The sequence below is a fragment of the Cervus canadensis genome, chromosome 7 (assembly GCF_019320065.1).
Source record: "Cervus canadensis isolate Bull #8, Minnesota chromosome 7, ASM1932006v1, whole genome shotgun sequence".
Lineage (NCBI taxonomy): Eukaryota > Metazoa > Chordata > Mammalia > Artiodactyla > Cervidae > Cervus > Cervus canadensis.
The window spans coordinates 74413048-74430185 of NC_057392.1; the positions used below are offsets into that span (position 1 = coordinate 74413048).

The window sequence follows — 17138 nt, forward strand, 5'->3', positions numbered from 1 at the left end:
CCTATTTTCCATATTCACTTTCTCATATTCAATTTGAAGATGGAAAATCTGCATGATTTTCATGTAAAATTTTTCTGCATTAAGAATCAATAAAGGTATATACCCATATAGAGTTCTAAAATCATTGTGGAATATTTAGAATAGACCTTGAAATGGTTAGAGTCTAAAACTTTCTATTTACCAGAAGGCACCTACACTCACAAAATGAACTGTTATCCTGAAATTGCTCTCATTTCCTCAACACTAATTCTTCTTAATGTTATCAGTATTCCCAAATTGTTTCCACTGAAGCGGCTACATACCATTATTTCTACCTTAAACAGATATGATTGTTAATAGGCAGCTCATTTGTGAAGCAAATTGGAAGTCATCTACAGATTTATCAAATAATAATAGGAACTTTGCCACAGAAGAATAATTTAGGTAAAGTGCTTCTACATGCGTATAAAAATGGAAAATGAAAAGGTTAGTTCTAGGCCTATGAACCAAAAAAGTGTTCCATAAGGACTTACAATGATTTCTTGATGAAAGATTAAGAAGCAAGCTCATAAGTAGCGTTCTAAGCATATGGCTGCATAGAGAAACCCATAGCTGTGATACTGTAACTATACATATACGCAAAGCCAGCTCTATGCATGAGGAATTTTACTACTTTGGTATATGTGTCTAATGGGTAGTTAAGAAAGATGGATTTTCTATAACTGGACTATTATCATAAAGTTTAAATTAATATTTTGTAAGTTTGTCTGAAGTAACAGATCAATTTTATCAAAATTTTGAAACCCAAATAATATCAAAATAATGAATGAAGGAGTGGTAACTAGATTTTATAGAACATCTTACGTATCCTATCTCACTTAATACTCAGCACAAACCAGTGAAGCTTTCATAGGGCTTTTCCCAGTGTATATTTGAGAGAATCAGAGTGCTGGGAATTGATCTCAGGGCTGCTCACCTGTCTGACATCCATATGCTTTCAATGAGGAAACTGATGAGGAAGTTGTTTCTTGTGTTTGAGTTTCCTAATTAGGTGTTCTCATATATTAGGGGGAGCCAACCTGGTATCATGTGGAGGATCTGGGTATGTCAGATTCTGGGATACATTTAAGAAGCAACTTTTGGCTGAATTTTTGGCTCATAGTGGAGTTGGTTCTATTATTATGTCTACTGATAAATCAAATCGATACCTCGCCACAGGAGATCTGGAGGGGTGGTTAAAAATCTGGAATATAGAGGTATGTTGAAAAAATTCTCACATTATCATTATTATTTTTGATTGCCTTTTGTTTCAGATAATTATGAATCAGGTCTTGTCTGTTTCTAGATAAAGGGAGAAACATTCAGTATTTTAAAGAAAACTTATGTATTGATCAGAGACTTCTTTAAATACTTCATGGAAAGAAGCAGATTTTACTCAATATTGAAAATCCTCTATTAATATATAGTCAAGTCAGTCTCCCAATTTAGGAATGCAGTATTGTTAGTACGGTACTGCAGCATTGTTTGAGAATAAATAGTTAAGATATGCCTCATTTTAAATGAGATAGTAAGCATAATCTAAATAGTGTACTGGCCTTTTATCTAACATTGTTGTCATCCTGAGTTTGTTTGGGATTTTTTGTGTCACTGATTACCTGCTCAATTTTCTAATAATACTATAAAATTGTATAATATGTGACTACCTATACATGATAAAGTTCATCCACTTTATCTAGTAGCTGACTTTACTGCTTATATTTTTCTATCCTTCCATTCCCCATCCTTCCTTCCTTTCTACTTCTCAAGTTAGTCGAATCAGTTAGAAACCTTTTCTTGAATGTGAATACTATTTTTCTAACCTCTGTTATCATGAGCTGTTCTTTTGCATTTGTATCACAGATTGCTATTCCCAAATGCACCTTTTTTCAATTTCTGTATCAGACTTAAAAAAAAAGTGTTATATCACTGTAATCATTTCATATTTGGACATTTTAGAATTCTGGCATGTCTTTTCATTCAGGAGTACTGTCTTAATTCCAGCAAGAACAAACTCACACAGGCCCCAACTCTGATAAGATCGTTCCGACCTCACGAAGACTGGATAAGCTCCTTAGAGATGTGTGAGCCCGGTGGCCGCCTGCTGATTCTCTCTGCCTCTGCAGACTGCAGCGTTTGTGTGACTGATGTCTGTGGTGTTCCTGTCCAGATCTTTGGTCAGGTAGAAATATTGCTTCTTTACTATTCTAATATTTACCTGACATTTAGTATGAACTTGGCCTGGTTTCCATTTGAATCTCATCGGCTATTAAAGTTCATTAGTCATGAAAGAAGTGACTTCCATTTCTGCAACTATAGCTCCAGGCCTCCCTTATTAACCATGGCAGTTCCATCAAGTAGAGGACACCGGAGACATGGAAAGATGGGGGACCTAAGCAGCTTAAAATATGTAGGGATTTCTGAGCAAAATTTCTCCTCCAAAATAAGTGGATCTCTTCAGTTTCAAAATTCAGTAGAAATACAGTGTGGATAATTGTCCTGCATTACTGTAAAATAGATGACTGTGACAGATAATAATCAGGCAATAATCAAATATAGAAAATTAAAAACAAATCTTTTGTGTTCACTGTCTGATTTATTCCTGCCAAAATCGCATTCATTCATGTTTTCTGAGTTTTTCCTGTTCTAAGGTCTCTATATGCATGCTATGTTGTTTCTGTCGTGTCTGACTCTCTGTGACTCCATGGACTGTAGCCCCCAGTCTCCTCTGTCCATGGGATTCTCCAGGCAGAAGTATTGGAGTGGGTTGCCATGCCCTGCTCCAGGGGATCTTCCTGACCCAGGGATGGAATCCTCATCTCTTATGTCTCCTGCGTCGGCAGGCAGATGCTTTACCACTAGTGCCATGTGGAAGCCCTACATGAATTATTTCATGTAATCTTTATAATTGCCTGTCTCATTAGGGAGGAATGCTCATTATTCCCATTTTACATATGAGGAAACAGAGGCACAGAGAGCTTGAATCGATTGCTGAGCTCACAGACACGAGTAAGTGGTAGGGTTTGGCTTTGAATTCAAAGTGAATCATTTCACAGCTCATGTTTTTAACTTCTTCCTCCCATGAAACTAAGCTCTGATTTATATGAGCCTACAAAAAATGGAACCAGAGGTCATGGAAGAAAGAAAATATTTATTGTCTCACGTTTCTTTTTTCCATTTGTTTTCATGGAAACTCAGTTCTGATTCCCTTTTGTCTGGGGGGCAATATAGCATTTTGTTCTATTTGAACCAGTCTGAACAGTTTCAGACATGGTGGTATGAGCTCACCCAGGAACCTCAGTTTCTGTCTGGCTGGTTGGCTTACTCCTAGTCAGCAGCCTTGGATGCCACCTCATGCCCTGAGCATGGTGGTTCCCTTCTTGCTGGAAGACAAAGTCTGTTGTTCCTTTTGCGGGTCAGCTTGAGGAGGTCAGCCTGCGCTGCCCCAGTCCCGTACAGCCCTTGAGCACGTGGAGGGCGGCGGTGCATCAGAAAATGCTGGTAAATTGGCAGGTGGATTGGCTGGGTAGTGTGGGAGTTCCACGTGACACCCAAGATCTGTACAGCCTCTTCTGCTCTGTAAATAAGGCAAGTGCTAGACTTTTCTTAGCAAAAAGAGTGTCTGAGTGGGAACTCAAATGGGTGTGTGGGCAGTGGTAGCGAGAGAGACAGCGTGGGGCACGGCTGGCATTCTGAACGTGAAAGGAGTCGGAAAGCTGTCTGGCAGCTCTAGAAGTTACTGCAATCCTGACACTGCTCTACGGCCCTGCCGCGTGGGCTCTGGTAAAAAGAGATATAACGAAAGCAAGAGTCACCTGGCAGGTGTGTCTGGAGTATCAGTCCCTTTTGTGTGTGTGTGTGTTTGTGTTAGTTGCTCAGTTTTGTCCGACTCTTTGGACCCCCTGGACCTTAGATGATGCTGAAGCAAGAAGTAGGACTGTTCTAGGTACGGGTGCCACAAAAACTGTCCAGAAAGCACAGTCTGTGTGGAAATTTTATTCGAATTAAGAAATATATGCTAGCAAAACTGTTCATTTGTACACCTTTGGTCATTTTCCATAGTTGTTTTATAAAGTCTTTTGTATTTTGAAGGACTTCAGCCTCAAAAAGCCTCCATGAAAATAGTTTGGTTTTATCCCTTCTGTTCAAGATAGGAAAAGAGCCACTAGAGCCGGGTAGTTTTAGAAAGTAAAGGCTGGCAAAGCAGGGGACAGCTGGGTTTTCTAGGCCCTTCTGCCTGAGCTTTAATTTTTTTCTTTTTCTTTTTTTTAAGAACTCACTTTTATCAAGCACTTGGATATGGTGCTGCTAGTTTCAAGGGCCATAGGAGGCAGTGGGAGGGGAGGGACATGGAAAGGAGGGGAGGAAGAAAAAGGAAATTAGTAGATAACTGGAAAAAAGCAACAGTGAACCTTCTTCTCATAGTTGAGCAGCGGCCTGCTTTCACAGAAAGATGGTAGGCAGATGGAAATCCTTAGATAAGAAGAGACTCCATTTGCAAACATGACTAGGGTCAGAACAATTTTTTCCTGGTCCAACTTGATTTGTACGGCATAGTGACCTTTGACCTATATTGGAATGTTGCAGTTGTCTTTTAGTTGAATTAATTTTGGTCTAGTCATTATAAAAACAAAAGGAAAGGCAGTCGTGTATTTTAATTTCCTTCATTAAGGCTTCATCTTCTGATCTCATTCAATTTAATTAAAGTATTTAAAATTTCATATAATTGTGGTTCAATATATTTCATAAAAGAAGGTTTTTTTCTTAAAAACTGTGAATCGGTTTTACAACATAGCTATTGATCTGGTTGGTTTTCAAGTTAGATCTTTAAATGTAAGTAGTGTGCTAGGTCTATTTCTAGAGTTGGAGAGATGGGGTGGGGATGTTTTATCTGTGGAGATACATTTATCCCAGGAAACCGTCAGATGATTGTGGTATAAAAAGAAGTGAGATGGTTCGTGTGCTTCTTCAGTGTCTGTCTCAGCACTGACCACTGTTGTGGTCTGGCGCCCCCTCCTCAGCTGATGCTTCTGATACTCCGTGACTTTGATTGAGTTTATTCACCCAGTGTTTAAAATTTAAGTTGCCCGTGATTGAACATGAGTTTTCATATGAGATCCGTATTTCTTACTTCTCTCGGAAAAGAACATATGTCATTCCCTGAGAGTAGCTATGGCTCCCTTTATGGAAAATGGGCTTACTTTAAGTCAGTGTCGTCCCATCTTTCTTTCCCTTTTGCTTATGAACACTGAGGCTGAATTTCATTTACTGTTTATCATCCTATGTGAGACCTGATCATTCATTGACACTATATTCCTGGGCCCTGGAGGCATTCTACTCTGTAAATCCTTCCGACAAAGGTTGATCAGTTGCAGGTGAGATATGCTGGGGATCCCTAATGTTCCCTCATCATCCAGGCTGTGTTCCCTGAGGCATTCCTGTGAATGCAGTGTGAACTGGTAGAAGACAAATTATAACTTCAGAAAATTTGTGTTTGTTTCTTATGATGTATCCCTTTCTAATTTTATTAAACTTACATGTGTATGTCCATCTCCCTTTTAAGACTGTAAGCTCCTTGAGAACAGGAGCCATATCTCCTTCATTTTTTGTCCTGAGGACTTCAATTAAGAATCTAGCACATTTAGTCAGTTTGCTCATGTTTGAGTCTTTGCTACCCCATAGACTGTAGTCTACCAGACTCCTCTGTCCATGGGATTCTCCAGGCAAGAAGACGAGTGGCTGCTATGCCTTCTTCCAGGGGATCTTTCTGACCCAGGGATCGAACCTGAATCTCTTATGTCTCCTGCATTAGTAGGCAGGTTTTTTACCACTAGCTCCAAGTGGGAAGCCCAAATGTTCAAGGAAAGTACATTTTATAAAAATAAATCTCTCTCTTTCTTTTTTTTTTTTTAGGAAAAGCATTGGCAACTTGAAAACTGTTTTTCTGTTCCTAAAAGAGACACTAATTTAATGGGAAACAAGAGTCAAGAGAAAAGCATAAAGGAAATTCCCTTATTTTCTAAGGAAGAATCATGTTTAGACCCATCAAAACATTCGCTACTTGATAAGAAAACATTCAGGTTAGTACACCTTACCTGTAAAGGGTAAAATTGGCTCCCAATTCCTTCTATGCTCTGTGGAATGTTTAATGACTACCTCAAGATTCTGCTAACATTCTGGTCATTGGTAGATTGTGTGTGTGTGGCAAGGGAAGAGCTTATATTCTCAGGCTGGTATCTGATTCTTATTTTTTGTCTCTTTGTAATGATTGATTTCTATCCTGTCTTCTAGTCTTCTGTGTCTACACTCCATCATCAACCTAATTTTGGAAATTAACCCTTTTCTTCAAGAGCAATATATGTGTGTATGTGTGTATGTACGTGTCTATCTGGCTAGCTACCTCTCTTAGAATGTATGTCAGATTTTACTTCTCATTTTGGTAAGGCACACAGTGATTTGTGGGCTTCCCAGGTGTTTCAGTGGTAAAGAATCCGTCTTCCAACACAAGAGCTGCAGGAGATGAAGGTTTGATCCCTAGGTCGGGAAGATCCCTGGAGTGGGAAATGGCAACCCAGTCCAGTATGCTTGCCTAGAGAATCCCATGGACACAGGAGCCTGGCAGGCTACAGACTATAGATTCACAAAAAGCTGGACATGAATGAGCATGCCTGCACGCACAGAGGTTTATGTGGCAGAAGTTCAAAGAGCTTAACTTTGAATATTGAACATCACTCTCATTCTATGACTTCTAGCCTTTCCTTCCTGTTGTTCAGCCATTTCATCTCTTCTGCCACTCAGAGGGATCCCATTCTTACATTTCTCTAACTCTCTAATGCCAGGAGGTTTAAATTGCTTTTATGTGGTTGTTGTTGTTTGTTATCTATATTCTTGCTAACTCATGGTCTCATAATTTCATCTTTTGTATTAAACAATTTTTTTAGAAAACAATTTTATTCATTGTATTTTCTTTGATACAGTTGGCATTACTATTACCATGTGCCTATATTACTTTTTTAAGCTCGATGGAAAAATTGCATAGAAAGTAGAGAGTTCATACATGCTCTGCCCTCAGCCCATACAGTGTCAAATGTTAGACATTTGTTACAATCCATGAACCAATATTGATACTTTATTATTAACTAAAGTCCATAGTTTGCATTTAGAGGGTAAAGTGGGGCATTTTCTGATGATGCTACCCAGAGACCTCTGCCTTGCACTTTTCTAAACTAATGCATTCTCTGACCAAACTCTTGGGGCTCAGCCCCACCAGTTGGGGGTTTTCTGTTCCAGTCTCCTCACACTGGCAGCCTCACCTCTTGCATAACTTCCCTTGGGTTAACTTCTGCTTGGCCAAAAGGAAACACACACAATCCTTGCCACCCCAGCTGCTCGACAGTCACCCTGTCTCCTCTTGCTCTCTGGGGCAGTTTCAGTCACAGTAGACTTTGTCAGATATTAATTCACTGGTTCATTGTGTCCCTCTAAGGGTTATCCTGGGCAGCATATGTTTAGCTTTTTGTGTGGCTGATGTGAATGGAAGCTAAAACTGAGGGGAAAAGTCCCTCCTCTTCCGTGAGGGTGGGACTCAGTCCTTACCTGTGACTCTCTCCAGTGCAAATCTCTCTTAGAATTTCTGCATCCTTAGTCTTTTCTTTTGTCCTAGAGTGGTGGTTGATCTGAGCATCACAAGATCAGTTTTGGAGCCACCTTCTTGACAAAGGGGATGAGCACAAGGAACCGATCTAGCACCTCACTTTGAAATGTGGGAATGCTGTCTACCTCTTAATTCATTAATTATTTTGCTTTCAGACTCTGTTGATAAGGAGGTAGGAGAAAAAAAAAATCCCCTTTGAAACATCCTGTTACACTAAATTACCCTTTGGTATTTGTTCTTCCATTTCCTTAAATTATGGCTTGCTAAAATGTCAAGTGGCATTTTGTTTTCAGGCAGAAGAATCTTTCAATTTAGAAATATAGCATGACTGATCCTGTAGAAGAATAGAATGCTGAGAATGGAAAATTTGGTGTATGAGAAAATGCGCCCCCCAGCCACCCAACTTAATCAGGAAATAAAGTTACCCCAGGGTAACACCGATTGATCATTATTTCTCTTTCTGTGACACTTCCAGAAGAGTGAATCCAAGTGTCCACAGATTCTTATTTATTTCAGCCAAATACTAATTTCCTATTCCTTATGACAATCTCAGTTATTTAATTTAAATCAGCCTTTCCTTAGAGTTCAAAATTGGCCTTTTGAGCTCTTTACTTCTTTCCGGACTTCTGTCTCATCTTATGTCCTTTCCTGTTGCCCCATGACACTTGTCATCTGAAAATTAGTGTTGATGTGTAGATTCTTAAATTCACAGATTTTTCCTAAAGCTAGAACTTTGCATCTGCTAGATTAGATAAGACTACAGCAGAGTGATCTTCTTACCTTTGTTATATATTTCTGTGGGCCTTGGGAGAAGTTTCTGGCAGTAAAAATGGAAGTTATTCCTGTTTACTGCATCTTTTCAAGTGACAATATATCCAAAAATATCTGTGATCTTTAAAATTTCTGCCTTTAATTCAAATGGGTAGTTGGCATTATTTTAAAAATTTGTAGCAATGAGATAGTACAGAATACTGTCATTTTGAAATTTTTGAACTAATTGGAAGAAAAAAATTAAAAACATACCCTTAGAATTGACTTGGCAGTCAATTCTTGGCAGCTCTGACTTCTCCCAGAAACATGTTCATGAATCCTATGGAGAAAACCTACAAATGCAATACAACTCTCAGATGTAAAGTAATTTTTGTGGTATTCATCCAGTATTGAAGAGATTATAGATTACCTTTTACCTAAGAAAATATTATTCTGAAGAATGAGACCTATTCCTAATCAGATCAGGAAATTCAAAGAGAAATCATGCCAGTTCTCATCTATATGCAAAAGTATGAAAGAAAAGTAAATACATGAAAGAATTTAGAGAGACTAAAAGGGGAAAAGCACATTTGGTGTATGCATGCAGGTGGGGAGATGTTTAAATGAAGAGGGAGGAAAATAAGAAAGATAGAGATACAAAAAGAAAAAGCAAATAGGAAATAGAAGAAGCAGGAATAATGAAGGAAAAAATCAAATCATGTAAAGCCATGTTCTCACCTTAACTCCTAAGACTCTCTTTCCAGGATAGAATCTTTGCATTTATTATGTTCTGTCTTATACATAAACATCAGGTTTCCATACACTTAAGATATTTTATGATATTATGTGTGAGAAGGTAAGGTAGGTGGTAAAATGTCATCTTCCATTTAAACGTGAGGAGATGAAGATGAATATGGAGTTTAACAGAGAATAGGAAGTTCTAATGCTTAGTTAACAGTTGACCCAGAGAAATAGATTTTTCCCTTCTATAGTTTCTACAAAAGTCATATTACCATCAGAAAATGGGAAAAAAAGAAAATGACTAAAAAGATAAAATGGAGAAACAAAACCACAGTGTACATGCATTTTTCTTAATCTATGGCAATATTTGGTTTCTGGACTCACACAAAAGTATTCTAATCTAGATAAATTACAGATAAAATGAATAATTTAGGCAATATAACCTTAGAATATGTCTTTATTATGAAAATAATGCATGTCCATTAGGAGAAAAATTGGAAGTACAAATAAGCAAGACGAAAAAGATGAAAAGAAATCATTAACAGCAAAACCACCACTAACACTTAGGCATTTCACTCTTCAGGTCTTGTTCTGAGCATGCTAATGCAACTAAACAAATATGCATTTTATAATGGTGAGGATGTAGTATACATAGTTTGTAACCTGTTTTACAACCTAAAAAACATAGAGGTAGTACATTTCCATGTTATTTAATATGAGTGTCCCCAGATACCAATATTCATGCCAACTCCTTAGGAATTATCATGTAGCTTTCTAAACATTCTCTTCTTTTAAATATTTAAACTGTTTACAAGTTTTAACTGTGAATATTTTTTTCTTTCTTTTTTTAATGATTACCTTCTCTTTTATTTATTTTTTTTCCATTTACTTTTATTAGTTGGAGGCTAATTACTTTACAATATTGTAGTGGTTTTTGCCATACACTGACATGAATCAGCCATGGATTTACATGTATTCCCCATTCCGACCCCCCCTCCCACCTCCCTCTCCACCTGATTCCTCTGGGTCTTCCTGGTGCACCAGCCCCGAGCACTTGTCTCATGCATCCAACCTGGGCTGGTGATCTGTTTCACCCTTGATAATATACATGTTTCGATGCTGTTCTCTTGAAACATCCCACCCTCGCCTTCTCCCACAGAGTCCAGAAGTCTGTTCTGTACATCTGTGTCTCTTTTTCTGTCTTGCATATAGGGTTATCATTACCATCTTTCTAAATTCCATATATATGTGTTAGTATACTGTAATGTTCTTTATCTTTCTGGCTTACTTCACTCTGTATAATGGGCTCCAGTTTCATCCATCTCATTAGAACTGATTCAAATGAATTCTTTTTAGTGGCTGAGTAATATTCCATGGTGTATATGTACCACAGCTTCCTTATCCATTCATCTGCTGATGGGCATCGAGGTTGCTTCCATGTCCTGGCTATTATAAACAGTGCTGCGATGAACATTGGGGTGCACGTGTCTCTTTCAGATCTGGTTTCCTCAGTGTGTATGCCCAGAAGTGGGATTGCTGGGTCATATGGCAGTTCTATTTCCAGTTTTTTAAGGAATCTCCACACTGTTCTCCATAGTGGCTGTACTAGTTTGCATTCCCACCAACAGTGTAAGAGGGTTCCCTTTTCTCCACACCCTCTCCAGCATTTATTGCTTGTAGACTTTTGGATAGCAGCCATCCTGACTGGCGTGTAATGGTACCTCATTGTGGTTTTGATTTGCATTTCTCTGATAATGAGTGATGTTGAGCATCTTTTCATGTGTTTGTTAGCCATCTGTATGTCTTCTTTGAAGAAATGTCTGTTTAGATCTTTGGCCCATTTTTTGATTGGGTCACTTATTTTTCTGGAATTGAGCTGCAGGAGTTGCTTGTATATTTTTGAGATTAATCCTTTGTCTATTGCTTTGTTTGCTATTATTTTCTCCCAATCTGAGGGCTGTCTTTTCACCTTGCTTATAGTTTCCTTTGTTGTGCAAAAGCTTTTAAGTTTAATTAGGTCCCATTTGTTTATTTTTGCTTTCATTTCCAATATTCTGGGGGGTGGGTATAGAGGATCCTGCTGTGATTTATGTCAGAGAGTGTTTTGCCTAGGAACATTTCTTTAAATACCTTCATACAGACATGCTAGAACACCTGACTACAATCATCATTAAAATAAATTATTTGAAATGGAGAAGTTGAGTCAAAGTTTTAAAGGTCTCTGAGTCTTGCTAAATTGCTGTCCCAACGACGTGTGGGCTCTACCACCAGCAGGAAAGGGAAATGACTGTGTCTGCACCAACACTGCATGTTGTCATTGTCTAAAAATTGTTGCTCTGATAGATTGTCAGTGTTTTAAGTTGGACTTTTAAATTATTTGTGAGAATAAACATTTTTCATATGTTTATTAATCTTTAATAATTCAGTAACAAACCGAAAGAGGTATCAGATGTCTGGTAGACTAATTCCCAATGCAGCCATAAGAGAAGCATATACCAGCCATATCTTGAATAAATCCTATAGGCTACACTCACCATTGTACAGATAGCCTTCTCTGTTATTGAACCACTCTTCATTATAAAATGACTCTAATGGTAAGTCAGACCTATCCATCTGAACAGACTCTAATCCATCTTTATTCTTATGCTAGGGCAACAAAGAGCACTCTGTCTTTGGAGTGCTCTGGAGCAGTCCATCTTCTATGATCTGACACATTTTTCTTTGGCTATCATTAAAAAAATATTTATAGTGAAAGGATTATTTATTAGAAGCCAGGGTAAGATAATTAGTTGAGATATGAAACATAAATTTCCATTAATTTCTCAGTTTAGTTCAGTCACTCAGTTGTATCCAACTCTGTGACCCCATGAACCGAAGCACACCAGGCCTCCCTGTCTATCACCAACTCCCGGAGTCCACCCAAACCTATGTCCACTGAGTCGGTGATGCCATCCAACCATCTCATCCTCTGTCGTCCCATTCTCCTCCTGCCCTCAATCTTCCCCAGCATCAGGGTCTTTTCAAATAAGTCAGCTCTTCGCATCAGGTGGCCAAAGTATTAGAGTTTCGGCTTCAACATCAGTCCTTCCAATGAACACCCAGGACTCATCTGCTTTAGGATGGACCTGTTGGATCTCCTTGCAGTCCAAAGGACTCTCAAGAGTCTTCTCCAACACCACAGTTCAAAAGCATCAGTTCTTCTGTGCTCAGCTATCTGTATAGTCCAACTATCACATCCACACATGACCACTGGAAAAACCATAGCCTTGATTAGATGGACCTTGTTGGCAAAGTAATGTCTCTGCTTTTTAACATGCTATCCAGGTTGGTCATAACTTTCCTTCCAAGGAGCAAGCGTTTTTTAATTTCACAGCTGCAATCACCATCTGCAGTGATTTTGGAGCCCAGAAAAATAAAGTCAGCCACTGTTTCCACTGTTTCCCCATCTATTTACCATGAAGTGATGGGACTGGATGCCATGATCTTAGTTTTCTGAATGTTGAGCTTTAAGCCAACTTTTTCACTCTCCTCTTTCACTTTCATTAAGAGGCTTTTTAGTTCTTCACTTTCTGCCATAAGGGCGGTGTCATCTGTATATCAGAGATTATTGATATTTCTCCCAGCAATCTTGATTGCGGCTTGTGCTTCCTCCAGTCCAGCGTTTCTCATGATGTACTCTGCATATAAGTTAAATAAGCAGGGTGACAATATACAGCCTTGACGTACTCCGTTTCCTATTTGGAACCAGTCTGTTGTTCCATGTCCATTTCTAACTGTTGCTTCCTGACCTGCATACAGGTTTCTCAAGAGGCAGGTCAGGTGGTCTGGTATTCCATCTCTTGAAGAATTTTCCACAGTTTTTTGTGATCCACACAGTTAAAGGCTTTGGCATAGTCAATAAAGCAGAAGTAGATGTTTTTCTGGAACTCTCTTGCTTTTTGATGATCCAGCGGATGTTGGCACTTTGATCTCTGGTTCCTCTGCCTTTTCTAAAACCAGCTTGAACATCTGGAAGTTCATGGTTCATATATTGCTGAAGCCTGGCTTGGAGAATTTTGAGCATTACTTTACTACCGTGTGAGATGAGTGCAATTGTGCAGTAGTTTGAGCATTCTTTGGCATTGCCTTTCTTAGGGATTGGGATGAAAACTGACCTTTTCCAGTCCTGTGGCCACTGCTGAGTTTTCCAAATTTGCTGGCATATTGAGTGCAGCACTTTCACAGCATCATCTTTTAGGATTTGAAATAGCTCAAATGGAATTCCATCACCTTTACTAGCTTTGTTCATAGTGATGCTTCTTAAGGCCCACTTGACTTCACATTCCAGGATGTCTGGCTCTAGGTGAGTGATCACACCATCGTGATTACCTGGGTCATGAAGATTTTTTTTGTACAGTTCTTCTGTGTATTCTTGCCACCTCTTCTTAATATCTTCTGCTTCTCTTAGGTCCATACCATTTCTGTCCTTTATTGAGCCCATCTTTGCATGAAATGTTCCCTTGGTATCTCTAATGTTCTTGAAGAAATCTCTAGTCTTTCCCACTCTATTGTTTTCCTCTATTTCTTTGCATTGATCACTGAGGAAGGCTTTCTTATCTCTCCTTGCTATTCTTTGGAACTCTGCATTCAAATGGGTATATCTCTTCTTTTCTTCTTTGCTTTTCACTTCTCTTCTTTTCACAGCTATTTGTAAGACCTCCTCAGACAGCCATTTTGCTTTTTTGCATTTCTTTTCCATGGGGATGGTCTTAATCCCTGTCTCCTGTACAATGTCACGAACCTCCGTCCATAGTTCATCAGGCACTCAGATCTAGTCCCTTAAATCTATTTCTCACTTCCACTGCATAATCATAAGGGATTTGATTTAGGTTGTACCTGAATGGTCTGGTGGTTTTCCCTATTTTCTTCAATTTAAGTCTGAATTTGGCAACAAGGAATTCATGATCTGAGCCACAGTCAGCTCCCAGTCTTGTTTTTGCTGACTGTATAGAGCTTCTCCATCTTTGGCTGCAAAGAATATAATCAATCTGATTTCAGTGTTGACCATCTGGTGATGTCCATGTGTAGAGTCTTCTCTTGTGTTGTTGGAAGAGGGTGTTTGCTATGACCAGTGCGTTCTCTTGGCAAAACTCTTATTAGCCTTTGCCCTGCTTCATTCTGTACTCCAAGGCCAAATTTTCCTGTTACTCCAGGTGTTTCTTGACTTCCTACTCTTGCATTCCAGTCCCCTATAATGAAAAGGACATATTTTTTGGATGTTAGTTCTAAAAGGTCTTTTAGGTCTCATAGAACCATTCAACTTCAGCTTCTTCAGCGTTACTGTTCAGGGCATAACTGAGTAAGTTTTTATGAAAGAGAAGGCACACTTACTGATTCTTAAATATATGAGATTATTATGTTCTAGAGTCCATATTATTATTAGAAGGGAACTGATATTTAGTATTATTTAACTGCTGTTGATTTTCTAATTATCTGCCAGTAAAGCTTATGTGAGAAAATAGGAGTAATTGTAAATATAAATAATTTAAATATAAGATAAAAAAAGAATATTAGAACTGACTGCATTCACATGTACTTAGTCGTGTCCAACTCTGTGTGACATTATTGACTGTAGCCCACCAGACTTCTCTGTCCATGAGATTCTCCATGCAAGAATACCAGAGTAGGTTGCCATGCCCTTCTCAAGGGTATGTTCCCAATCCAGGGATCAAATTTGCATCTCCTGAATTGGCAAACAGGTTCTTTACTGCTGAGCCATTGGAGAAGCCCCAGAACTGGCTTTTGGTAATATTGGAACACCTAATTTGAGTGGTAAATATTGTATTAGTCTGTCCTAAAGTGATAGTAGTCAATACTTATTGAGCTCTTACCATATTTCAAGCATTGTTCTAAGGTTTTTATGGTTTAGCTCATTTAATTGTCGCTATAATCCTTGGTCATGTATGGGCGTGAGAGTTGGAGCCTAAAGAAAGCTGCGCGCTGAAGAATTGATGCTTTTGAACTGTGGTATTGGAGAAGACTCTTGAGAGTCCTGTGGACTGCAAGGAGATCAAACCAGTCAATCCTAAAGGAAATCAACCCTGAATATTCATTGGAAGGACTGATGTTGAAGCTGAAGCTCCAATACTTTGGCCACCTGATGTGAAGAGCTGACTCATTGGAAAAGACCCTGATGCTGGGAAATATTGAAGGCAGGAGGAGAAGGGGACGAGAGGATGAGATGGTTGGATGGCATCACCAACTCGATGGACATGAGTTTGAGCAAGCTCTGGGAGTTGGTGATGGGGAGGGAAGCCTGGTGGGCTGCTGTCCATGGGGTTGCAAAGAGTCGGACATGACTGAGCAACTAACTGAACAGAAGTGAACTGATAATCCTTGGTGGTATTCAAAATTGTAATCTCCACTTCATGACTAGGAAAGCAAGACAGAAAAAAGTTAAGTGACTTACACAACCTGTAAGAGGTGAGCCAGGGACCCCAAAGTAGGCTCCAGAGTCAATACGCTTTGCTGCGGCTCTCTTCTGCCCGTGCAACAGTCAGCATGTGACATTATTGAAATGTTGTTGGTCTCTGAGTCAAGTGATCAAATGTTTTGTTGAGCATCTGCTCAACAACAGGGTAAGCAACTACTCTGGGCACCTTCACTTCCTTTAATGCCCAACAGGGCATTTGGGAACTTGTCACTCATCATTCCTCCCTTGTACATCCAGCACTGAGAGATGGGAAATATGGTCTTTCCTTCTCATGGAATTGATGGCGAGGATGCCAGAGTCCATAGTAGACCCCCATCTTGTATCACCCCATTTGACATTTTTGCAGAAGTTTTAAGCTCTATCTATGCTCTTTATTAGCTTCCCAAGTAGAGAACCCGCAGGCTAGTGGTAAAGAACCATCCTCCCACTCCCAGCCAATGCAGGAAATCCAACAGATGTGGGTTCAATTCCTGGTTCAGGAAGATCCCCTGGAGAAGGAAATGGCAACCCACTTCAGTATTCTTGCCTGGAGAATTCTATGGACAGAGGAGCCTATAGCCCTGACAGGCTACAATCCATAGGGTTGCAAAGAGTCAGACATGACTGAGCATGCACGCACGCTTGCTGTTTATTACATCCTTTAGGTTCTCTGTATCTGTCCACTAGGAATACTGGAAACTTGGGAGTATTCACCTCTTTTCAGTTCCCTGTACATTTTCACAGTCACCATTTTCCCAGAAGCCAAATGTGTTTGGAAACAAAGCAATAGGTTGGCCTTTGTGGTTTGGGGAAAAATTTGCACCTACTCTCAGTCTTTGGATGGGAAAGATTTCCTTTAAAAAAGTTATAATTCCAAATAATTTATGTAGATACGCCCCCCCAAACAAGGAGGTAGAGCTTAACTTTCCTCTTTATCTGCCTTCAGAGAGTATTGTGTAGGCATTTAGGGAAAAAGTAACTTTGCTGAGACCTGGCAAGCAACCTTGGCCAGGTGATAAAGTTTACATCAAACAGTGGTAAGTCAGGTCAATAGCATGTTTCCTTGATAAGTTGTGGGCTTCACTTGTGGCTCAGCTGGTAAATAATCCATCTGCAATGTGGGAGACCTGGGTTCGATCCCTGGGTTGGGAAGATCCCCTGGAGAAGGGAAAGGCTACTCACTCCAGTATTCTGGCCTGGAGAATTCCATGGACTGTGTAGTCCATGGGGTCAAAAAGAGTCTGACATGACTGACCGACTTTCACTTTCAGTTTGATAAGTTGTAATGAACATAACACTTCACCTCTCTTATCTTTCTTCCAACAACTCATAATCCCCATCTAAGCATACGAGAAGCATCAGACAAACCCAGATTGAAGGAGACTCTACCAAAAAACTGACTGGTATTTCTTAAACCTGTCAAGGTCATCTAAAACAAGCAAAATCTGAGAAATTGTCTTATACCAGAGGAAACTAAGTAGTCAGAAAATGAAATGTAATGTGGGATCCTGGGACAGGAAAAGGAAA

At 39.3% G+C, this 17138-nt stretch overlaps 1 protein-coding gene across 1 annotated transcript in view; it reads left to right on the forward strand.

The window, feature by feature from the left end:
- The window catches only part of WDR49 (WD repeat domain 49), a 161778-nt gene that overhangs the window by 119320 nt on the left and 25320 nt on the right, over positions 1-17138 (forward strand). Inside the window, exons 14-16 of the mRNA XM_043473817.1 lie at positions 1048-1235; positions 2000-2197; positions 5929-6095. Coding sequence (XP_043329752.1) covers positions 1048-1235; positions 2000-2197; positions 5929-6095 — 553 coding nt within the window. The remainder of the gene's footprint in view (positions 1-1047; positions 1236-1999; positions 2198-5928; positions 6096-17138) is intronic.